The 25140-nt window shown below is 51.0% G+C and overlaps 1 protein-coding gene across 1 annotated transcript in view; it reads right to left on the bottom strand.

Moving 5' to 3' along the window:
* Positions 1–25140, bottom strand: part of ANKRD52 (ankyrin repeat domain 52) — a 184237-nt gene that overhangs the window by 68622 nt on the left and 90475 nt on the right. The window contains exons 13-17 of the mRNA XM_029594706.1: positions 19086–19154; positions 18347–18487; positions 10464–10541; positions 9688–9799; positions 9368–9439 (exon numbers count right to left, since the gene is read on the bottom strand). Of these exons, the coding sequence (XP_029450566.1) occupies positions 9368–9439; positions 9688–9799; positions 10464–10541; positions 18347–18487; positions 19086–19154 (472 nt within the window). The remainder of the gene's footprint in view (positions 1–9367; positions 9440–9687; positions 9800–10463; positions 10542–18346; positions 18488–19085; positions 19155–25140) is intronic.

The raw sequence follows: 25140 nt of genomic DNA, 5'->3' as shown, positions 1-25140 counted from the left end.
CAATGACTTTGCCCGGATCAGCCAGTCGTCTAAGTAAGGGTCCACCAGGATCCCTTTTTCCTCAGTGCCGCCGCTACGGTCACCATAATTTTGGAGAATAGTCTGAGGACGGTTGCCAGGCTGAAGGGCAACGCCCAGAACTGATAATGGTGGCCCAGTGCCGAAAAGCGAAGGAAACGCTGGTGGTCTTGACGGTTTGGGATATGAAGGTAGGCCTCAGAGAGGTCCAGGGTTGTTAAGAACTCTCCCGGTTGTATGGCCATTTTGACGGAGCAAAGAGTTTCCATGCAGAAGTGAATTACCCGCAGATGACGAAGGAAGATCTTGAGATCCAGGATGGGGCAAAATTAACTCTCCTTCTTGGGTCCAATGAAATAGGTGGAATAACGCCCCATATTTTCCTGGGGTGTAGGTACCAGGATTATAGCCCTCAAAATGAGAAGCCTTATCAACGTGGATTCCACTGCCAGTGGCAAGGTGATGATATGAACATGTCCCAAGGGATGCTGCGAAATTCTAGAGCTTATCCTTCTTGTATGATGTCCAGTACCCATTTGTCAGACGTGATCTCGACCCACCTCTGATAGAAAAGGGATAGTTGGCCCCCTATCTCCTCGTCCCGTGGATGGGTCGCCCAAACTTAATTGAGAAGTTCAGGTCGAACCTGAACCAGTTCCTCTTTTTGATTGTTGGCTCCAAAAGGACTGAGACCTTCCTCAAAGGCAGAAATGTCTGAAATGATGAGTTTCTTTAGGGCCAGAAGCCCCTGGCCCGACCCTTCATGGGCAAGGGGTGCTGTGATCTCTTTTTCTCATCTTCTGGTAGCCGAGGCACTGGAGATTCACCCCACTTACTGGCTAGCTTTTCCAATTTGCTTCCGAATAGATGGGATCCTTTAAAGGGCTGTTTGTATGCACTGTATTCCTGTATACCAGTGTGAGACAAAGAATGTAGAGGACTCTGACTACGTACTGGAATGCAGCCAGCCAACACCCCAGACCCATTTGCTGATTGGTCTAATACTTTCTCAAATCAGATGTACTGCACTTATCTAAAAACAACACTCTGAATATGCTCTGATTAGTCAGTATAAAGGGTATATATTGTTATGCACACCTCTGTAAAAATTGGGTGACTGGGTGATTATACAATTGTATAGACCTGTTGCTCCCTGGAACAAACTATTTCCTCGTGCTTTGTTCCGGTCCCTATCCCTTTGTCTTTCCTTAATAAACAGGCTGATACAGTAAGGACGCGTAAGAAAGAGTGCGGCGGTGCCAGGCGCACCCTTGTTTGTCGCGCGCACAGTTTGGATCACATACCGCTCGATACAGTATTCAAATGAGACGCAAATGTAAGCCGCGTCCAAAGCGGGTCCATGAAGCGGTAGGCGTGCGCAATCCATTTTACTTATAGAGCGCTATACAGCGCCTATACAGTATCCTTTGGTGCTCTGGTACCTGTCATTTCAAATGTCATTTGAAATGTCATTCCACCAGGAAAGTGGATGGTTCTCCTACAGACCCTGCTGCCTTGAGCGCCCGGTGCCAGCAAGCCCCAGCAGCCGGCGATCGGCGGCAGGGAGTGCAAAGCACTTGTGCGCGCAGCTCTGATTTTCCGCCTCCTTCGGACGGGCAAGAGAGACGAAATTTCACGGGCAAACTTTCCCCCAGCCCCCGCTCACCTGCCCTGGCCGCGGCCACGCAAGCCCCCAGCAGCAGCAGCAGAAGGGCGTCCATGGGTGCACAATTGAGCTGCCACCATCACTATGGAAAAGATTCTCGGGGCGGTTGCTAACACAGAGCCTGAAACTGAAAATGATAACCCAGCACAACAAATCTGAGGACATGCTAGTGATCCTTTATCGCAAGCAAATTGGCAGTTTTTTAGTGTATAAGAACTAAACTGAATAGCTAGAGAAGAGACAGATCGTTTACTGGACGTGATAGCAGACTGAGCCCTTGAAAAATGTAAGCTTTATATAACTCTTCTATATTATCTGATTTTATTTATTCTCTGTTCTATTCTATCCTCTTATTGCTCAAATAAATCTACTTTCATAAATACCTAGAACCGTGTTGTACTGAGTCAGAATGTGCATATGAGTATTTGTGTGGGGAATAAGCTCCTGGGTTCAAGCCCTCAGGTATAATCCCAGTAATTGTATGTTTACATTGGGTAAGCCCCATAGGTAACTCTGAGTGAGATTAGCACCTGGATTAGAGCCCTCAGGCAGAATGCCAGTGTGCACAGTCTGAGCCCAGAACATCCTTCCAAACTAGAATGTGAAAATAAACTTCCATCAGCTCCAAGAAGGTTAGAAACTTTCCCCCTCTGAACCACCATTATCATGGATCTCAAAGTTTCCTTCTGGTAGTGAACCACCTTCAGGAAGTCATTGACCCGCTTCAGATCCAGTATGGAATGAAAGGATATTTCTTTCTTGGGGACCACGAAGTAAATGGAATAATGTCCCAATCCTTCCTGACGGAACCAGAATCACAACCCTTAAATAGAAAAGTCTGCAGGGTAATTCTAGCATCTCGTTTTTGGGCTGAGCCATACGAAGAAGCCATAAAAGCCTCAGAAATGGGATGGGCAAACTCCAGGAATGGAGAAATTACTTACCTGATAATTTAGTTTTCCTTAGTGTAGACAGATGGACTCAGGACCAATGGGTATAGTGTACTCCTGATAGCAGTTGGAGATGGATCAGATTTCAATCTGACGTCAGCCTAGTACATATACTCCTGCAGGAAGTGCAGCTCTTCAGTATTCTCCTCGAAAAGCATTGTGGATATATGTATGACTGAATAATTTGAAAAACTTGATTAACTTTATAACTTTCTTAACTTGATTAATTTGAACTGGTTGAATTGGCTATAGCTGGAGACCGCCAGTGCCCTCAACCGAGAAATGTCGACACCCGGTAGGATGGGTGTCCTAGATGAAGGAAAGCATGGCTTACCCGTGAATCACTTGCTCCCGGGGATGTCCCCCGAGAATTCCATGAGCAACAGCAGCCATGGGTGGGATGCAGAGTCCATCTGTCTACACTAAGGAAAACGAAATTATCAGGTAAGTAATTTCTCCATTTCCTAGCGTGTAGCAGATGGACTCAGGACCAATGGGATGTATAAAAGCTACTCCCTAACCGGGTGGGAGGCTGCCCGTGACCCACTTAGTACTGCCCTTGCAAATGCTGTGTCCTCTCGAGCCTGAACATCCAGGCAGTAAAACCTGGAGAAGGTGTGGATGGAGGACCATGTCGCCGCCCTGCAGATCTTGGCAGGTGACAGCATCTTGGTTTCCGCCCAGGACACTGCCTGGGCCCTAGTAGAATGGGCCTTGACTTGTAAAGGCGGTGGCTTGCCTGCTTCTAAGTAGGCCGCCTTGATGATTTCTTTGATCCAGCGGGCTATGGTTGCTTGCAAGGCCGCTTCCACTTGCTTCTTCCCGCTGTGAAGGATGAATAGATGGGCTGTCTTTCGTACGGATTCCGACCTTTCCAGGTATCGGACTAGGAGCCTGCCGACGTTGAGATGGCGGAGGCTTCAAGCCTCTTCCGAATTCTTATGCTCATCTGGCGATGGTAGCAAGATGGTTTGGTTGAGATGGAAGTGAGACACCACTTTGGGGAGGAACGACGGAACTGTGCGTAACTGGATGGTTCCCAGGGTGAGTCGGAGTAACGGCTCTGGGCAGGACAGTGCTTGTAGCTTGGATATACGACAGGCCAAACAGACTGCCAGCAGGAAGGCTGTCTTCAGCGTTAATAGAGGACTGAAGGAGGTTCCTGCTAGGAAATCTAGAACCAGGTTGAGATTCCAAAGAGGCACCGGCCACTTCAGGGGTGGTCGGATCTGCTTGACTCCTTTCAGAAAGCAGGAGACATCCGGGTGAGAGGCTATGCTGCCGCTCCCGCTCTTGGTTCCGTAGCATGACAATGTGGCCACCTGTACCTTGATGGAGTTGAGAGACAATCCCTTCTGTAGGCCGTTCTGTAGGAATTCCAGAATCGCAGGAATTTTGACAGAGCGTGGTATGATGTTGCAGTCCTCGCACCAGGCTTCAAATACTCTCCAAATCCTTATGTATGTTAGGGATGTGGAGAACTTGCGTGCTCGAAATAGGGTGTCAATTATGGTCCCCGAGTATCCGCTCTTCCTTTGGCGCGTACTCTCAATGGCCAGACCGTAAGAGAGAATCGAGTTGGATCCTCGTGGAGGATCGGTCCCTGTTGGAAGTAGTGGCAGAGGGCTCCCTGTCAGCAGTCTTCGCATGTCTGCGTACCATGGTCTTCTTGGCCAGTCCGGGGCCACTAGAAGAACACCACAGGGGACCAGTACTATCTGGTGGATGATTGCACCCAATAGGGGCCACAGCAGGAAGGCGTATAACAGGGTCTCCTGTGGCCAGGTCTGTACCAGGGTATCGATTCCCTGGGACTGGGGTTCCCACCTGCGGCTGAAGAAACTGAGTACTTGGGCGTTGGACCGGTTTGCCAGACGGTCCATGGTTGGTGTTCCCCAACGGTTTACTATCAATTGGAATGCTGTGGTCGACAGCCTCCATTCTTCTGGTTCTAGACTTTCTCTGAGGTAGTCCGCAGCGATGTTGTCTTTCCCGGCAATGTGGACGGTCAAAATCTCTAGAAGATTCACTTCCGCCCATGACATTAGGAGGTCTATTTCCAGAGACACCTGTTGACGTCTGGTTCCTCCCTGACGGTTGATGTAGGCCACTGTTGTGGCGTTGTCTGACATTACTCTGACCACTTTGTCTCGGAGTCTGTGAACGAACCTTAGGCAGGCTAGTCTGACTGCCCGGGCTTCTAGGCGATTGATGTTCCATTCCGACTCTTCTTCATTCCATTGCCCTTGGGCGGTTAGCTCCTGGCAGTGTGCTCCCCATCCTTGTAGGCTGGCATCCATGGTGAGTAGGATCCAGGTTAGTGAGGATAGTCTCATTCCCTGGCTCAGATGGGCTTCTTGTAGCCACCATCGTAGTTGGGCCCGAACTCTGTCCGGGAGCTGAAGCCGTACGGTGTAGTTCTGGGACAGTGGATTCCATCGTGATAGTAGTGAGCGTTGTAGGGGGTCTCATGTGAGCTCGTGCCCATGGCACTACTTCCAGTGTGGATGCCAGAGGCTGAGAACTTGTAGATAATCCCATGCTGTGGGGCGAAGTTCGCTCAACAGGATTCGTAACTGGGTCATCAGTTTTGATCTCGTTGGTGTCAGGATGACCTTGTCTTGTTTGGTGTCGAACCAGACTCCCAAGTATTCTAGAGATTGGGAGGGCTGTAGGCAGCTCTTGTTTGTGTTGACCACCCACCCGAGGCTCTCCAGTAGAGTTTTGACTCTGTTGGTTGCCTGGTGGCTTTCCTCGGGGGATTTCGCTCTGATCAGCCAATCGTCTAGATAAGGGTGCACGCAGATTCCTTCCTTCCTCAGTGTTGCTGCCACCACCGGGATGCAGTGGCTAACCCGAAAGGTAGTGCCCGGAACTGGTAGTGACGGTCCAGGATCGAGATGCGTAGAAAATGCTGATGCTCTTGATGGATCGGAATGTGTAGGTAGGCTTCCGACAGATCCAGGGATATAAGGAACTCTCCCGGTTGTATCACCCTTATTACTGAGCGTAGGGTTTCCATGCGGAAGCGAGGAATCTTCAGGTGACGGTTGACCGCTTTGAGGTCCAGGATGGGTCCGAACGTTCCTCCTTTCTTGGGGACAATAAAATAGATGGAATAATGTCCAGAATTTATTTGTTGTGGAGGCACTGGTGTTATAGCCTCTAAGGCTAGCAATCTGGTCAGTGTAGCTTTCACTACCATCCTCTTGGAAGGGTCATGGCAGGGAGATTCCACAAACTTGTCCAGAGGGAGGTGGTGGAAATCCATCTAATATCCCTCTCAAATGATGGATAGGACCCACCTGTCTGAAGTTCTCTCGACCCATCTTTGGTAGAATAGGGCAAGTCTGCCCCCTATGGCTTCTTCCTTTGGATGGGTCGGCTGATTTTCATTGTGGGGTGCGGCTGGGGCCAGAGCTGGCACTCCTTTTGTTGTGCTTGTTCCGAAAGGACTGGCTCCGGCCTGCAGGGCAGGCCGCTTGATATGTACTTCTATATGGGTTGAAGTGCTGTGATCCTCTGCTCTTGGAGGTTTGAGGGAAGGATCGCTGGTTTCTCTTATTCCTGTCCTCTGGCATCCGCGGCAGTGAGGACTCGCCCCATTTGTTGGCTAGTTTCTCTAGTTCGCTTCTGAACAGGAGTGTTCCCTTGAAAGGCATCCTTGTGAGTCTCGTTTTGGAGGATGCTTCGGCCGACCAGTTTCGGAGCCAGATTTGCCTTCTGCCTGCCACGCCGGATGAACCTCCTCTAGCTGCTGTGCGTACCAGATCAGAAGTGGCGTCCGAGAGGAATGATACAGCTGGTTCCAGGGCCTCCCCAGGAGTGTTGTTCCCGGTCTGTGCTAAGCAGGCGCGTGTCACCACGGCACAGCAGGCTGCGATCTGTAAAGACATAGTAGAGACGTCAAAGGACTGTTTGAGGTTAGATTCCAGACGTCTGTCTTGAGCATCATTGAGTGCTGCTCCTCCCTCCACCGGGATAGTAGTGTGCTTCAAGACCGCGCAGACCATGGCATCCACTTTCGGACATGCCAGGAGATCTTTGGCGGCTGGGTCCAGAGGGTACATGGCTGCCAGAGCCCGGCCCCCTTTGAATGTAGTTTCTGGGGCATCCCATTCCAGGTCAATTAGTTGCTGGATGGCTTGTAATAGTGGGAAATGGCAGGAGGTCTGACGGAGTCCCTCTAATAGTGGGTTTGTCTAAGGTTCTCCTGAGGCACTTGTGCCCGGGATAGCAAGCTCTTTTAAGCTGTGTGTGACCAGGTCTGGAAGCTCATCTTTGGTGAAGAAGCATCTCATGGTTCGGTGGGGCTCTGTCCCCGGAGGGAGTTCCCCTTTCTCCAGGGGTTCTGAATCCTCATCTGAGTTGTCCGTGTCTCGAAGGTGGGGCTTCTGGGCGGTGGGATCACTTCCCTGGGCATAGAGGGTCCCGGCATGTTGAGGTCCTCTGGTGGAGCCTGTGGCCGTATTATAAGAGGCCCCGCTTGCATGTGGACGAAGGAATGCAGACCTTTGAAGAATTCCACCCAGGAGATAGATGCTGGGTCTAGCCTAAGGGGCGCCGTTGTCCCTGGGGAGACCCGTTTGGGAGGGTTCCCGCTGTGCAATGCTAGGTCCGGCGTACTGTTCGAGAGGCTGGAGCCCGGTACCGGCTGGGGAGGGCCATGAGTTGGATCCCCTAGGGCCTCTTCGCACTGTACACACAGGGCCGTGGCCTCCTCATGCTGTGCAGCTCTAATGTGGCATGCTGGGCAAAGGCCCTGAGCTTTGAGTTTATTTTCCGGTGGTGCCATGGCTTGTGCGCGTAAAATACAGTTGTGCGCTCCGGTATGCGAAGTTGTGCGCTCAGGGATATGTGCGCGCTGTTGTGAGCACAGTTCGAAGTATTGCGCCCGACACGGTAAGTGTGTGGCTATGCGCGTCACTTGTGTGCCCGGTACTTGGGCGCGCAACGTTGTGCGCACAAGGTATTTGTGCGCATGGCTGGCCTCTGTGTGTACGGATCGAAACGGCGAACAGGGCAGCGAACAGAGCAAAATGGTGACTGCGACCACGCGGACAATATGGCGACCACCTCTGAGGGTCTCCACGTGGGAGGACCCTCGGATCTGTCCAGGGTACAGCCCTGCTAGGGCAAATCAACCCGGTGGCACTGGTCCTGGCTGTGACCTGTGCGGCTCCTCGAGCTTCGGAGACCGGAGACTTTTAAATAGATTTCTACCTTACCTTGTCTCGGCGTTTCCCGGTCTCGTTCCGGGCGGTCTCCGGCTGCGGGGGGAGAGGGAAAATACCTTCACCGCCGCGCTCGAGGTTGCACCTGCTGCCTTTCAGCCTTACCCGATGTCGGGGGCTAGGTCTCTGCAGAGGGTCGGCCGCTGGACTGAGGCTTACCTCCGATGGATTGCAGAAATCACCAGCTGGGGGAGGGACCCAATGGGTGTCACCGCAGGAGAGCGGGGCTCGTATGTAGAGGTAAGATTTCTTCTGATTTTGGTTCTCTTTGGTAAAATTACTCTAACTCTGTGCGAGCGTGCATAGAGTCCCTAACTGCTATGGAGACGGAAAATACTGGAGAGCTGCACTTCATGCAGAGGTATATGTACTAGGGGCTGATGTCAGATTGAAACCTGATCCATCTCCAACTGCTATCAGGAGTACACTATACCCATTGGTCCTGAGTCCATCTGCTACACGCTAGGAAATAATCATTTTTTATTATGGCCAGGACCCACTGATCCATTGTAACTTGGGCCTACCTGATAGAACAGGGACAGACCTGAGAGGAAGCCCCCTAAGCACTCATTGTGCAAATCTGGCAGAGCCTGTTGCTCCAGCCGTGCCTTCTTTTTTTAATCTAAGGACTGAAACCTGGAATATGGCCTGGACCTCAAAACTGAGGAAATACGCCTGTGTTGGAATCTTTTGGAGTCCCAATACCTCATGCGGCGCACATAACCCCTATCCCACTGGAAATCTTGGGATCTCTCTCGCCAAATGAAGGAGAACCTGAATCTCCCACATGCAAACCATAGTGTTGTGCAAAATATGCAGCGACTTCTAAGTTGCTGCTCTGCAAATTTCTTGGAGACATCAGTTGCGCCTCTGCCCAGGAGGTCGCCTGCGAACGCACAGAATGAGCATGCAAGCCCTCCGGAATCTCCCTACCGGCAGTAATGTAAGTGGAACTAGTCGCCTCTTTCAACCAACGTGCAATAGTAGCCTTAGAAGCTTTGAAACCTCACTTTGCGCTGCTCCACAAAGCAAAAAGGTGGTCAGACCTCCTGAAACCATTCGTCTCCTCGAGATAGCGCAATAGAGCTAGCCGAACATCTAACCTCTGGAGTTCCCTGGCATGTGGAGCTGATGCATCTATCGTTGGAAAGGCTGGAAACTCCACCGTCTGGTTTACATGAACAGCGGAAACCACTTTAAGCACTTTAAGGATGTTGGTCAACCATCTGCTGGAGACAGAGAATACTAGCAGGCTGATGTCAGCACAGATGCATGTAGGACTGACATCAGCAAGCCCATTAATCTGTCTCCATCTGCTGGCTGGTGCAAATAACCTACCAATCTGGCCAGGTCTGACTGGATGAAGAGGAAACATCTTTTTGAAAAGAACCAAGTAGCACATCAGGCTAGAACTCCACTTTCCATTTCAAGTCTCAATGGGACAAGGACTCAACCAGTGAAGCAGCACTAGATAGTGAGATGGGATGTAACAAACTCACAGCTAAGTGTAAAGGGCTGACTGGAACAGTGCTTTCCACATCCTCCAGGCAGTTAAAAGACATTTCCAGGAGCTGGAAGAGAACCAAAGAGAAGTGGGGTCAATCTCACAAACTCAGGCCCCCTTGTCTGGAGAAATCCTACTACCCCCTAGCCTGAGAATGCAACAAACTGGAAAGCAAAGCAGAGGGAGTATGACCATAAATGAGAGAGAAAAAAGGAAAATATAGCATAGGAGGAAAACCATACAATCCATAGTTCTCTAAGAATTCTGCACTCCTCTTACATCTTTTTGTTGTCCCCCCCTCCGAGTCACTCTCACCAGCTCAAGGTTCTGCCGATTGCCATAAGCGGCTGCATAGTGAACGGCCGTGTATCCCTGCTTGTCTCGAAGGGAAGGGTCAGCACCATTATCCAGTAAAAACTCTAAACAACTGAAGAGACAGAAAAATCCACCACATCAATTAATAGACAGTACAAAGTGACCCCCAGCTAACAATGTGCTATAAATGTTTCCAAGTACATTTCTCAGTGGCTACAAAATAAAGCAGTAAACAAGTGCAGACTTCTTTATTACCCTCTCCAATCACCAACTAAACTGTATGGTTGCCAAAATGATGGAATCTTTGGATAATGCCTCCTTGAGGGGGAGGCTACACTCTGAACTCATTTTTAGTTGGGAAGATTCAGCCTCTTCCCAAAATTCCCACAACCAAGCCTTGCCAGCAACGGTGAAGCAGGATCCTTGTTCTAGTTAGTGCAAACTAGGACAGAGATTAAAAATCAGTAACCCCACTACTACTCCTCTTTAGAGGTTCCCTATCTATCGCTACCAACACCGTCTCTGATCACTACATCATACCAAGGGCCCTGGAGCCTCATGCCATACTCACAAAAGTCTCAGCCCAAGGGCCCTCCAGATTTGGCACCCTGGAGTCAATCTGTATTCAGCCCACATTACGGGCTCCCTATATTGAATGTCCCAGAATCTGACTCTATACTCACAAGACCCTGAAGACTCACTCTATATAGATTTACATTGACAAGAGCTCCTCCCTGAAGGCCCATATACACTGTATCCTAGAGATTTCTACTTACAAGAATGCCTCCTTCCGCCTTGACTCCTTCAGCAGCTCCTCGTCCAGCTCCTGACTGTTGGCCGGATGCATTTCAGCTCTGCAAGATAAGAAAATTGGTTCTTACCTGCTAATTTTCATTCCAGTAGTACTAAGGATCAGTCCAGAGAAGTGGGTTGTGTATCCCTACCAGCAGATGGAGTCAGAGAACCAAAACTTTGGGCACTGCCATATATACTAGAGTGCCACCTGCAGTCCCTCAGTATTGTCCTGTACCCAAGCCCAAGATAACAGAACTAAGGAGCGAGAGGTAACTAACATAAAACCCCGACTACCCCATCACTCATGACAAAAAACAAACGAACCAACTGCGAATAACTGCTCCCTCAACCTTTCTGCCAAAAAGGAGCTTCGTGAAAACTAGAAAGGCAAACGATAGCCAACACAGTCTTTCGGAATCTGAAGAAAGGGGGGTGGGCTTCTGGACTGATCCTTAGTACTACTGGAACGAAAATTAGCAGGTAAGAACCAATTTTCTTTTCCCAGTTATGTACAGGATCAGTCCAGAGAAGTGGGATGTACCCAAGCCACCCTACAATGGGCGGGAACCCGAAAGACCGCACGCAGAACACTCTCCCCGAAGGACGATTCATCAGTCGCCTTAACATCCAATCGATAATGCTTAGTGAAAGTGTGTATAGAAGACCACACTGCCGCTCTACAGATCTCCTGAGGCGACAGGAGCTGACATTCTGCTCAGGAAGTAGCCTGGGCCCTAGTAGAATGTGCTCGAAAACCCACCGGAATCTGCCGACCACGGGCAATGTATGCCGAGCAAACTGCTTCCTTGAGCCACCGCAATATGGTTGCCTTAGAAGCTTTATCTCCTTTCTATAGTCCCCCAAAGAGAATGAACAAGTGATCAGAACGTCGGAGGTCATTAGTAATCTCCAGATAACGCAATAGGGCGCGCCGGACATCCAAAAGATGAAGGTCCCTGCCCGGGCAGAGTCCCCAGACCAGTGTGGAAATCCTGGAAGTTCCACCGTCTGGTTTACATGAAAGGTGGAAACGACCTTAGGAACAAATGATGGAACCATGCGCAAAGTCACGCGATCGTGTTGGATCCACAGAAAAGAGTCCCGACACGACAACGCCTGCAATTCGGAAATCCGACGAGCCAAGCAAATGGCCACCAGAAACACAGTCTTCAAAGTCAGATCCTTCAGAGAAGACCTGCGTAGCGGCTCGAATGTTGCACCACAGAGCACTTGTAGAACCAAATTCAAGCTCCACTCCGGGCACACTGAACGGTCGAGCGGACGTAAATACTTGACCCCCCGCGCAATATCTGGATGTGCGGCCAGTGAATAACCTTTGAACCAGCCCCGCAATGCGCCCAGCGCCGCAACCTGTACCCGAAGGGAAATGAACGCTAACCCCTTTTTTTTTTTAATTTTTTATTTCTGAATATTTTACAATAAATGAACAAAGAACAAACTTTGTTTGAAATACGGTTACAATAGTAACAAGAAATATTTTTAAGCCACAGAAACAAACTTCAGGAGATACATTCGTATAATCCTATTTTACGTTACAATCGAACCTTAATAAAGAAATTTGAGGGGGGAGTAATTTCTATATTTGAGGAATTAAACACAATCACATAAAAAGAATATTAGAGGCGAACCAATACATTTATTTAACTTTATACCCCAGTTCTATCTGTGGCACTGTTCTGTCTTCTACTATCTAGGAATTGTTTTAAATGATCAGGGATGAAAAAAACAAAGGTATTGTTAGACATCCTTATAATACAGCGACATGGGTAACGAAGTAAAAATTTCGCCCTTATCGCTATTACATCAGGTTTTAGTAACAAAAACTCTTTAAGCCTATTTTGATTAGGTCTGGCTAGGTCTGGAAACAGACGTACTTTTTGACCATGAAATAGAGCATTCAAATTTTTAAAATATGCTTTCATAATAAAGGCAAAATCCTGCTCAGAATAGCAGGAAACAAACAATACTGCTCTATCCACCACCTCTAAATCAGAGTTCTCCAAATAATGGGTCAAATTAAGAAATTCTGAATTCGTCTCTCCTCTTTGCTGAGTTGAAACAACTCTCTGAACCAGGAAATTTATCTTTTTAAAAGGCAGGTATTTTTTCTTCTTGAATCTTTAAAACATCTTTTAAATATCTTCTCAGTGTAAGCAGCGGTAATTCTCCCATTATCTTTGGGAAGTTCAAGATTCTAATATTTAGATGTCTTAAATTATTTTCCACTGCTTCCAGTCTACGTGATAGAGTAACATTTTCACGAGCCAGACCTCCAGTAGTATCTTGAACATTCTTAAGATCTTGTTTTATTACTTCAACCACTTGTATCTGTTGTTGTGAAGCCAAACAATCTTCCTTTATCATTAAATCCAATTTCTTTTCAACGTTACCAACACGCAAAGCCTGTTCCCGTAATAGTTTAGACATACCTGCCATGAACTCCCAAAGCGAGTCCATTGTCACCACTTCTGGTTTAATAAAATCCTCAATCTGCTCGCTAGATGTTCCAGGGAGGCCTCCCTGTACCCCTTTCCTCCACCGCCAGGTTCCCTGGGCTTCCAATCATCCCTCCACTCGCGGGGTTTCAGTGTACCAGGTCTCCAAACTCCGCAGATACTTCCGGGTTAACAGCGGAGATCCAAGCCGGTTCAAGGCTTCCGACGGGTGTCCCGCCTCCTGCCTCCACATCCACCGATGTTCCTGGGGAGGAAGCCAACAGATGTGGTCTGGGGTCCGGCGGGGACAGAGTAACATCCCCCAACGAGAGTAAGTTTCCTCCCCTTGCTCCGTCAATGGGGCTTAACCCCCATGTCGTATGTATTGAACGGCGTATTGAGAAATTAATCTCTGCTCTGTAGAAGGACCGGGTTCTGCTGGGTACACCCGAACCTTACCCTTACGTTTGTGCGGCATTTGAAATGAAGAGATCCCGATAAACCAGGTATTAAAGAAATTTCAGGAGGAGCAGGAACAAACACGTCCTTTCATGCCGCCATCTTGGAAACTCCCCCTCTTGGAAACTCCCCCACGCTAACCCCTTAGCGAGACCCTGCTGCAGGAAGCCTAGGACCAGAGGAATATCGGTCGTCAGGGGATCGCATTCACGCTGACCACACCATGACTCAAAAATCTTCCAGACTCTCACATAGGCCATGGAAGTGGCGGGACGTCACGCCTGAAGGAGAGTGGAAATGACCTGCTTGGAATAGCCCCTCAAGCGTAAACGTCACCTCTCAAAAGCCAAGCCGCGAGAGAGAAGTGATTCTCCCAATCCGAAAATATGGGTCCCTGCCGGAGAAGACGCGGCGGATGAGCCAGCCGCAAAGGGCCTTTGAGAGCCAGCCGCACGAGATCCGCAAACCACGGATGACGTGGCCACTCCGGCGCCACGAGAGCCACCTGCCCCGGGTGTAGTTCTATTTGGCAAAGGAGCCGACCTATGAGGGGCCAAGGTGGAAAGGCATACAGAAGGAAACCCATGGGCCAGTGACACATGAGAGCGTCGATGCCCATGGAGCCCTGCTCTCATAGACGGTTGAAGAAACGGGCCGTCTGCATTCGCCCATGATGCCATCAGATCCAATTGAGGAACTCCCCCCACCTGACGCAAATGTGGTTCCACGCCTCGGCAGAGAGCTCCCACTCGCCTGGGTCTAGTTGTTGTCTGCTGAGAAAATCCGCCTGCACTTTCTCCACCTCTGCGACATGAGAGGCGGCAATGCCCTCGAGATGACGCTCCACCCAGGCGAACAGAAGGCGTGCTTCCAGCGCTACTGCGGGACTTCGCGTCCCGCCTTGCTGATTGATGGACGCCACTGTCGTCGCATTGTCAGAGAATACTTGAACCATTCTGCCCCGAATCCAGGGTAGGAAGGCCTGAAGGGCCAGACGCACTGCCCTGGTCTCGAGACGATTGATGGACCACGAACCTTCCGTTGCCGACCAGAGCCCTTGAGCAGACCTTTCTGCACACACCACTCCCCAACCAGAGAGGCTGGCATCGGTGGAAATTATCAGCCAATTCGGCGTGTCCAAAGCCACCATGCGTTCCAGTTTGGCGCGCGAAAGCCACCATGTCAGACTGGCCCTGGACTTCGGAAGCAACGGCATTGGCAGGTGGAATTGTTCTGATACCGAACTCCAACGAGACAAAAGCGCCTGTTGTTAACGGCCGCAGATGAGCGAACACCCACAGTACCAAGTCCAAGGTGGAGGCCATAGATCCTAGGACCTGTAGATGATGCCACACCGTGGGATTGCGTCTCTGGAGCAAGGACTGGACCTGGACCCGGACCCGTAATTTCATTACCCGGTCCGATGCTAGGAACACTTTCCCCGTCAAGGTGTCGAACCGTGCTCCCAGATAAACCAGATCTTGGGTGCTCCAAGTGACTCTTCTCGACATTGATCACCCACCCCAGCACACATATCGTGAACATCACCAAGTGAACCAATCGCTCGCAGTCTTCCCGAGACTTTGCGCGAATCAACCAGTCATCCAGGTATGGGTGGACCAAGATCCCCTCCTTCCGAAGGAAGGCCGCTACCATCACCATGACCTTGGTGAACGTTTGAGGAGCTGTCGCCAGACCAAATGGGACAGCTCGAAATTGAAACTGTTGGCCCAGGACCTTGAAACCCAGAAACCTTTGGTGGCTCAGCCGGATAGGAATATGAAAGATACGCTTCAGTGAGATCTAAGGACGCGAGGAATTCCCCCATTCGAGCCACCATCACCGTCCTCAGTGTTTCCATCCGAAAACGAGGAACTCTCAGGCACCGGTTGACCTTCTGCAGATCGAGGATGGGACGAAATGTGCCCTCCTTTTTCGGGACCACGAAGTAAATCGAGTATCTTCCCCGGCCCTGTTGACTTTCTGGGACTGGGACAATCGCTCTGAGGTCTAGCAGGCGTTGCTGAGTTACCCGAATTGCGTCGCACTTGCTGTGTGAGGCCACTCGAGACTCCACAAATACCTCTTGGACCGGACGCGAGAACTCCAGAGCGTAGCCATCTCTGATGACCTCTAAGACCTACCGGTCTGAGGTAATTCTTGCCCATTCCGCGTAAAAGTTGAATAATCTGCCTCCGACAGTTTCTACGCCGGAATGGGTACTCGTGGCTTCATTGGGATGCTTTGCCGCTGCCCGCAGAGAGATGTCCTGAATCTCTACCTGGACGGCGGCCCCCACGAAAGGACTGCTGTCGCCCTGCTGCGGGCTTGGAAATAGGGGAAGCGGTATACCTGTTAGTTCTGAAGCGCTGGGTGTCCTGAAAACGGTTCAGAGGAGGGAATGTCTTCTTAGAGGATCGCCTATCCTCAGGCAACCTATTGCCCTTGGACTCCGCAAGCAGCTTCACCAGGTGGTCCAAGTCCTCCCCAAAAAGGAGCTTGCCCTAGAAAGGCAGATTGCACAGCTGAGACTCAGAGGACAAATCCGCTGCCCAATTCCTCAGCCAGAGGAGTCGTCGCGCTGACACCAGGGACACCATACTTCTCGCCGAAGTCCGCACCAAATCATACAGTGCATCTGCCACATAGGATATCCCCTCCTCCAAACGGGTGGAATGCAATGCCCGTTGGAAACTGTTCCAGAGCTGGCAGTTGATTCCTGGACCCAACACAGACATGCTCTCTGCATGAGACTGGCACAGATCACCGCCCGGAGGCTCAGCGCGGAGACTTCAAAGGCCCGCTTTAACTGGATCTCCAGCTTCCGGTCCTGCATATGCTTGAGGGTGGCCGCCCCTGTGACAGGGATAGTGGTCTTCTTAGTGACCGCCGAGACTGCAGCATCCACCTTAGGAATTTTTAGTGGTCAAAAACCTCCATGGATAGGGGATAGAGCTTTGCCATCGCTCTGTCCACTTTTAGCCCTGCATCAGGAGCTTCCCACTCCCGTGTCACCAGCTTTCGGATTTTCTTTGGCAGAGGGAAGGAAGTAGGACTCCTGCCATCGAGGACGGGATTCACGCCCTTGTTGTCTGATTCCTCCTGTGCAACTTTGAGGCCCAGAACCTCAAGCACCTGAGGAATAAGAGGCCTTAACTCATCCCTTTTAAAAAGCCTTACCACACTGGGGTAGTCACCCTCAGCAGGCGAGACATCTGGGTCATCCGTATCATCGGTATCCGTATCCACCTGCCCCTGCATCCGTCCCCGAGGGTGGAGCAGGTCCAGATCCCGGCGCCTGGGTCTGCAAACCCCGGGCCCCCTCCACACTTGGAGGGATCTGATCCCTAGGAGACTGACTAGCCTTCAGACACCGAGCCCGTTTCTCAGGAGGCTCCGCCTCATCTTCCGCTGCCCTGGATGATTTGCACCCCAAGCGCTTCCACTGCAGAAAGGCCTCATGCATTAAACGAACAAATTCCGGGGAAAACCCCACTGGGTCCCCCTCTCCCCAAGGAGACTGAGTTGGTGCCCCCTCTCTATCTCCCTGTCGTGGATTCTCACCCACTGGAGCCAATATTGGAGGGAGCTCCTCCACCCGCGAGTCCAGGCCCAATGTGCCTGACTCCACCCCTAGGGAGGAATCCTCTAGGCCTGAGTCACCCTCCATGCCCGGTGCACACTCCGTGCACAAAAAAAAAAAAAATCAGCGTTCAGCACATGGCCGCATGTGCCACACGCAGAGCAAGATGGCGACTTGGGTCGGGGCCCCATGCGGAGAAAAACGTGCCGCCACGCAGGAGGATGGAGTCGGCCCAACACTGGGTTTGCGCGCAGCCACGACGCGGGAAAACCTCCAGCCGGCCTAACCGAAAAAAAATTATGCCTCGGCAAAAACAGCATGCTGCCGCTGACAGAAACCCCGAAAGCCGCGCGATCCCGGCTCCAACTCTGGCGCGCAGACGAGCAACGAGGGAAAAAAAAAAAAAAAATTCAGAAAGGCACTACTCATCCCTGCCCTCCGAAGACAGCCCGGAGCCCCGGGAGCCAAAGGACAGAATCGCTGACAGCCTCCCTGTATGGCCACAAGGGACCCAATCAAAGCGAAAGCAGTCAACAGCTCAACAAAAAAGATCCTTTTTTTTTTTTTTAATAAAACTTTACTGACGCAAAAGCCTTGAAGGGATTGAAGGAGCAGCTGCAGCAGTCTGGGTGAAGAACAGCCAGGAGTCCCTGGTTACCACCTCACCGAATCTGGATGGACGAGACCCAACCAGGGATATCTAATCCCCTGGACGTCCGGCTTCCACTGATGGATGGCCCACGAAGGTGCCTAACACCTCAGGAAGCTACCGCAACAAAAAGAAAAAACTTCCAAACATCTAACTAAAAAAAAAACCCAAAAAAACTCAACTAAAGGCTGCAGGTGTGTATCTCTGCTATCTGCTGGAGTCAGAGAAATACTGAGGGACTGCAGGTGGCACTCTAGTATATATGGCAGTGCCCAAAGCTTTGGTTCTCTGACTCCATCTGCTGGTAGGGATACACAACCCACTTCTCTGGACTGATCCTGTACGTACTGGGAACAAGAGAGTCCCCTATAAAGCGACTATATCTCAAGCATGGAAACGCATACACTGGCCTTCGCATTTGCGTCTACAATGGGATGGTTTTAGAGAGATTTCTTATAAAGATGTTCAGCTCTTCAGCAGTCCCACAGCATTATCCCCTCCACCCAGACTCAGTCACACATCCCATGCTCTTTCAGAAAAGATGTTATCTCAGGCTAAAAAGATCTACAGGGCAGAAGTGTGCTAATAAAACCCAAGAAGCTCCCAGTGAAAACCATGGAGTCCATGTAATAAAATGTTATGACAGATTCTCCTACTGCACTCATACAAACTCTTCTGAAACTATAGGACAGCACCTAATCATTATATCCCCCTCACCTCCGGTAGGTGTCAGAAGCAGCAGCGTAGTGTAAGGGGCTACATCCTTTACAGTCTGCTTCATTAATACTGGCTCCGGCAGTGACCAGTGTCACCGTACACTGATAGCTACCATTAGCAGCTGCATAGTGCAGTGGAGTCCTGCAGAGAAAACAGAAAAGAAAGGCAAAACATATGCGATAAAGGGAGATGGTATTACCCTTTCACATGCAATACACAGTACACTGCTCAAACAAAAGTACTGTCAATTAGACAAAATGCTTTTAAAAATGTTATGGCTAAAGAATAATTGCTTTGTACAAAGGGATATGCTAAAGATCACAGTGATTAGGAATAGTACCATGTGTCACTTCCATGTGCTCTGTCCAGCCACTCTTATACTATAGTAGCCCCAGCACATAAATTGTTTTCCCAGGGGACATGCAGAGTAGTAGATGTATGGTAGAGTGACTGTGCTCCTGAAGCCAGTTCAATCTATGTTCAAGGAAGGGATTAAAAGCACTTCTGCAGTCCTATCAAAATCAGAGTGGTAGGATTGCTGTGTCACACAAGACCACAAGATTTGTTAGTTGCCCATCCCTCTGTGATTCATCAGAAACTGCTAGATGGGGAGGGGGGGAGGAAAAGCAAGCTATAAAAAAAAAATTACTCTCCTTCCAAAAGAAGAGAGTCAATTCTAATAGAATGCAAGACAAATTAATAGATAACTTCTTCTGTGTTTCAAAAATATCTTGCTTACCTTCCAAACTTATCTCGCCTCCTCAAATCAGCACCACTGCTCAGCAGCAAGTTCAGACACTCAACATTCCTGGAAAAGAGAAAGCATCATGGTCTCCAAGCTCAGCCCATTCAGAAAAATAATGTCTGCTAACTCCAGTTCCATAGCACAAACGAGAAAGTACAACTTACATGATAATTTCCTTTCCTTTAAGGAAGGCAGGCCAATCCATACCAGTGGGTTATGCATATGGAGATGGATTAAAACTGACTTGCTAACATCACTTACATATATAGTCCTGCCCCGACATCAGCCTGCCAGTATCTCTAGAAAAGCCAAATTATGGACAAACTGATTATATTTGAAACCTGATTATTAACAGTCAACGATTCATTACTTCCAGCCAACCGGGAAGCACTGAACTCAGTAAAAATTCAACATCAACTGATCTTAGGAGCTGGTTATTTCACTTAAGAGTCCTTCAAACGACTCAAAAGAAAGAATACTCTGCATTGTCCCCAAACAGAGGACAAACTAAAACCAAGTAGGCAGCCCAGGGCGGGTTGTGGACAGGCCTGCCTTCCTTAGAGGAAAGGAAATTATCAGATAAGTAGTAATTTCTCCTTTCTCTGCACTCAGGAAGGCCAATCCACACCAAAGATACTCCTGAAAAGGATGGGAGGATGCCTGCGGTCTGAACACCACACGTATGGAAGTTGCGCCCTCCCAAACACTAACGTCCAAGCAGTAATGCCTGGAGAAAGCAGAGTTGCTTATCTCTAACAGGTGCTCTCCTAGGACAGCAGGATGTTAGTCCTCATAGATTGGTGACATCAGATGGAGCCCAGCACGGAAAACGTTTGTCAAAGTTTCTAGAACTTTGACTGGCACACAGAGCATGCCCAGCATGCCACTATCCATGCAACAACACGGGGTCCCCCTTCACTCTCTTAACATAGAATTCACAAGCAAAAAGAAAACCAACAAAATGCAGGAGAACCCAACTCCATAGGGTGGCGGGCGGGTTTCCTGAGGACTAACATCCTGCTGTCTTCGAGAACACCTGTAACAGGTAAGCAAAGGAAAATTAGTTTCTTACCTGATAATTTTCGTTCCTGTAGTACCAAGGATCAGTCCAGGACACCTGGGTTGTGACCCCGCACCAGTAGATGGAGACAGACTAAAACTTGTGGGCGGAGCCATATATGCTCCTGTGCCAATCACAGCCCCTCAGTCATACATAATGTCAAAGTAGACAAAAAAACCAGAACAACCAAACTAAATAACTAACCTTAACAGGGAGCCATTCAAGGACCCCCAACCGGAACAGAACCCCAAAACGAGGAAAAGCAATGAGCGGACTCTCCGTTTCTTCAGAACAGCACGGGCGGGATCCTGGACTGATCCTTGGTACTACAGGAACGAAAATTATCAGGTAAGAAACTAATTTTCCTTTCCCTGTACGTACCAGGATCAGTCCAGGACACCTGGGATGTACCAGAGCTAAATTACCGAGGGTGGGAAGCAGAGAGTCCCGCTCGGAGTACCCTCTCCCCAAAACCCCCGGAATCCGCAGCCTGAACATCCAACCGGTAGTGTCTAATGAAGGTATGTAAGGACTTCCAGGTAGCTGCCCTACAAATCTCTTGAGGCGACACCTGAGAAGATTCCGCCCAAGACGCAGCATGAGCTCTTGTCGAATGAGCCCTGAGACCGTTCGGGATAGGCTTCCCTCGTAACACGTACGCTGAGCCGATGGCCTCCTTAAGCCACCGGGCGATTGTTGTCCTGGAAGCCGGGCCCCCTTTCTTTGGACCAGAGAATAGGACAAAGAGATGATCGGACACCCGGAAAGGGTTAGTGACTTCTAGATAACGGAGGAGGACCCTCCGCACATCTAACTTCCGCAATTCCTTCCATTGCGGGTCCGAGCATTCTCCACCTGCGAAAGCAGGAAGCTCATTAGACTGGTTCAAATGAAACTGTGACACCACTTTTGGCAAAAAAGACGGAACCGTCCGCAGGGAAACTCCCGCATCTGAAATCCGCAAGAATGGCTCCCGACAAGACAAAGCTTGTAACTCCGAGACTCTCCGAGCCGAGGTAATCGCAACCAGGAAAACGGTCTTCAAAGTAAGATCCTTAAGAGTAGACCGTTTTAAGGGTTCAAACGGAGCCGCAGACAAAGTAGAAAGGACCCAATTAAGATTCCAGGAGGAACACGGATGATGTAGTGGCGGGCGAAGATGCTTAGCCCCCCGAAGAAAACGAGAGACATCCGGATGCAGGGCCAGAGAGGAACCGCGAACCTTACCCCGCAAACAACCAATCGCTGCCACCTGTACGCGAAGGGTACTACACGAAAGCCCTTTGGCCAGGCCGGCCTGAAGAAAAGCCAGGACATCAGAGACGGAAGCGGAGATGGGATCTAGCCCTCGGCTGACACACCACTCCTCAAAAACTACCCAGACACGTACATAAGCCAAGGACGCAGACTGCTTTCTGGACCGCAGTAACGTGGCTACCACCGCATCTGAATAGCCTTTTCTCTTTAGGCATTGCCTCTCAAAAGCCATGCCGCGAGACAGAAGTGATCCGCATCCTCCAAACAAATGGGGCCCTGACGGAGGAGCCCCGGAAACCCCTGTAGCCGAAGGGCAGCATCCACCGACAGCTGAACGAGATCCGCAAACCAAGGGCGCCGCGGCCACTCCGGTGCTACCATGATCATGTTGGACGGGTGCAACTCTATGCGCCTTAAGATCTTGCCTATCATTGGCCACGGAGGAAATACGTACAGCAACACATTCGTTGGCCAAGGAAGAACCAACGCGTCGACACCCTCGGCTCCTCACTCCCGATGTCGACTGTAAAACAGAGGAGCCTTCGCGTTGTGCCACGTGGCCATCAGGTCCATGTGGGGCAGCCCCCACCGTTCGCAAATGAGACTAAACGCATCATCCGTCAGCTCCCATTCCCCGGGGTCTAGGTGGTGTCGACTGAGGAAATCCGCCTGAACATTGTCGACCCCGGCAATGTGAGACGCTGCTATGGAGTTGAGATGGCGCTCTGCCCAGCTCATCAGAAGCTTTGCCTCTTCCGCAACAAGTGGACATCTTGTCCCCCCTTGGCGATTGATATACGATACTGTTATTGCATTGTCCGACAACACGCGGACCGCCTTCCCCTGGACAAATGGGAGGAAGGCTTGCAGAGCCAGGCGCACCGCTCTGGTTTCCAGACGGTTGATGGACCACTGCGACTGGACGGAGGACCACCGGCCCTGTACCGACTTGTCTAGGCAGACCACTCCCCAACCGGAGACTGGCATCCGTCGTCACCACTGTCCAGTCGGGGACCAACAGAGACACTCCGCAAGTGAGATGGCCTGGAATGAGCCACCAGTGAAGACTCTCCCGCGCCTGAGCCGTGAGTGGAAGTGGTAGGTGGAACTCCTCTGACACCGGCTTCCATCGGGAGAGCAACGCAGATTGTAATGGTCGTAGATGAGCAAAAGCCCAAGGAACCAATGCCAGCGTGGACGCCATAGACCCCAGAACCGCCAGATAATCGCAAACCAGCGGCAGCTGAAGACTTAATAATCGACGCACTTGAGACTGAAGCTTGTGTGCACGACCCGTGGACAGAAATACCTTGCCCTGCTTCGTGTCGAATAGAGCTCCCAGGTATTCCAAGGACTGGGTAGGGACAAGCTGACTCTTGTTGAGATTGACGACCCAACCTAAGGTCTGCAACAGCTGGAGGACTCTGGCCACCGCCTGACGGCAACAGCTCTCGGACTTGGCCCGAATCAGCCAATCGTCCAAGTAGGGGTGCACCAGGAACCCCTCTCGTCGAAGGTGAGCCGCCACTACTACCATCACCTTCGTAAATGTTCGCGGAGCTGTGGCGAGGCCGAAGGGAAGAGCCCGAAACTGGTAGTGTCTGCCCAAGATGCAAAATCTGAGGAACCTCTGGAAAGACGGCTGAATTCCGACGTGGAGGTACGCCTCCGTGAGATCTAAGGAGGCCAGGAATTCGCCTGGACGAACCGAGGCAATCACCAACCGAATCGTTTCCATCTTGAAGTGTGGAATGCGCAGGCATTTGTTTACCCCTTTGAGATCCAAAATTGGTCGGGACGTGCCGTCCTTCTTCGGCACGATGAAGTAAATGGAATAACGACCTGCGCCTTGCTGATTGGGAGGTACGGGGACGATTGCTCCTAAGTCTTCCAGGCGCCGGAGGGTGCTTAGCACTGCCGTCGTCTTTTTTGGGCACTTGCAGGGCGACATCAGGAACTTGTCTGCTGGAGTCCATACAAAATCTAACGCGTAACCGTGCCTTATGACGTTGAGGACCCACTGATCGGACGTTATTTTGGCCCATTCCTCGAAAAACAAGGTCAACCTCGCCCCTACGTTTGGAACGGAGGCCCGCGGCTGCCCTAAGGAATGGACCCGCCGTATCTCATTGAGAGGCTTTGGGCCCCGCGCCGGATGGGGTGCCTCCCTGCCTGCCGTAACGTTTCCCCCGAAAGGACTGCGGCCACGAAGAGGCCCGGGAAGAAGTCGAGCGATAAGACGGACCCGAGGACCTCTGCGGACGAGATCTCTTGTTACCTCGGAACCGGGACCTGGCCGAATAGGAGGACCGGGCTCTGGACCTGTCTTCTGGGAGTTTAAAAGCCCTGTTCTCCCCAAGAGAAAGCATCAGATCATCCAACTCTTTACCGAATAACAACTTTCCCTTGAAAGGCAGGGCTCCAAGGTGAGCCTTGGAGGATCCATCCGCCGCCCAATTGCGAAGCCAAAGCAAGCGGCGCGCCGAGACTGCAGAGACCATGGATCTAGCCGAAGTACGCAGTAAATCATAGAGAGCATCCGCACCATAAGCAATGGCAGCCTCTAGGCGATCCGCCTGCGTGGCTTCTTCAGGAGAAAGACCTGCATTCGCTTGTAGAACTTGGGCCCAGCGCAAACTAGTCTGCATGGCATAGTTGCTACAGATGGCAGCCCGGACCCCCAACGCGGAAACCTCGAAGATCTTTTTGAGCTGCACCTCCAGCTTCCTGTCCTGTATGTCTCTAAGGGCCGTGGCCCCCGTGACCGGAATCGTGGAACGTTTTGTTACCGCCGACACCGCTGAATCCACCTTCGGAAGCCGAAGAAGTTCCAGTGCGTCCTCCGGCAGGGGGTAGAGCTTATCCATTGCCTTGGTTACCTTCAGCCCCAGCTCAGGAGTATCCCATTCCCGAAACAAAATGTCAGACGCCGAGAAATGGAATGGGAAGGCTACCGCTGGACCAGTGAGTCCCAGCAGGACTGGGTCCATAGTTGCTCCGGGGCGCGAGACTGTCGGTGGGGCTTCAACCTCTAACTCGTTGAGGATTGCCGGGATAAGCGGGGACAGCTCGTCCCTTCGGAAAAGGCGTACCACCTTCGGGTCGTCCCCATCACCGGCTTGCGATGGTTTGCCCGGCCCCGTCTGGGCAGAACTGTTCCCTGACGCGCCATCGGCCCCCCCCAGGGGCTCGTCGGGCGGATCCACCTCATCTTGTGAGGTGGACTCTGATTCTGTATCCTGCGGGACACCTCTTGGTGTCAGTTTTCCTGTTGCAGGAGGTGAGGAAAAATCTGGGTCATCCCGGGATTTTTTCTTCCGTGGAGCATCCCTTTTGGAGTGGCCATGCAGCTCCTTGCGCCTGCGGCCCTTGTATTTTAAAACTTTGCGCAGCAGGAGGGCAAAATCCGCCGAAAACGAAGACCCCGAATCCGAGGAGTCCGTTTCCTCGTCAGCCTCATCCGGGGACTCAGGCCCCCCGGTGCAAGCCCCCCCGAAGGCCGTTGTTGAGGCGACAACGCGGGAGGCGCGGCAGAATCCCCTGCAGGTTTCCGCGCAATTTCGTGGACTGATGCCAAGATGGCCGCCGCTCCCGCACTGAGCGGGAAGGGGTCAGCCGGCGTGACAGACGCGGCGGGAGTGCGCGACGGCGACCACACCGACCGGGAACGGACCCCCCTGCCTGTCCCAGACAAACCCTCTCCGCCCGGGACGCAGGCGGAACAAATCCCCT

The sequence above is a fragment of the Rhinatrema bivittatum genome, chromosome 3, assembly GCF_901001135.1.
Source record: "Rhinatrema bivittatum chromosome 3, aRhiBiv1.1, whole genome shotgun sequence".
In the NCBI taxonomy this organism is placed as follows: domain Eukaryota; kingdom Metazoa; phylum Chordata; class Amphibia; order Gymnophiona; family Rhinatrematidae; genus Rhinatrema; species Rhinatrema bivittatum.
Note: the sequence above shows the minus strand (reverse complement) of the source record. Positions and strands in the feature narration are given on the sequence as shown.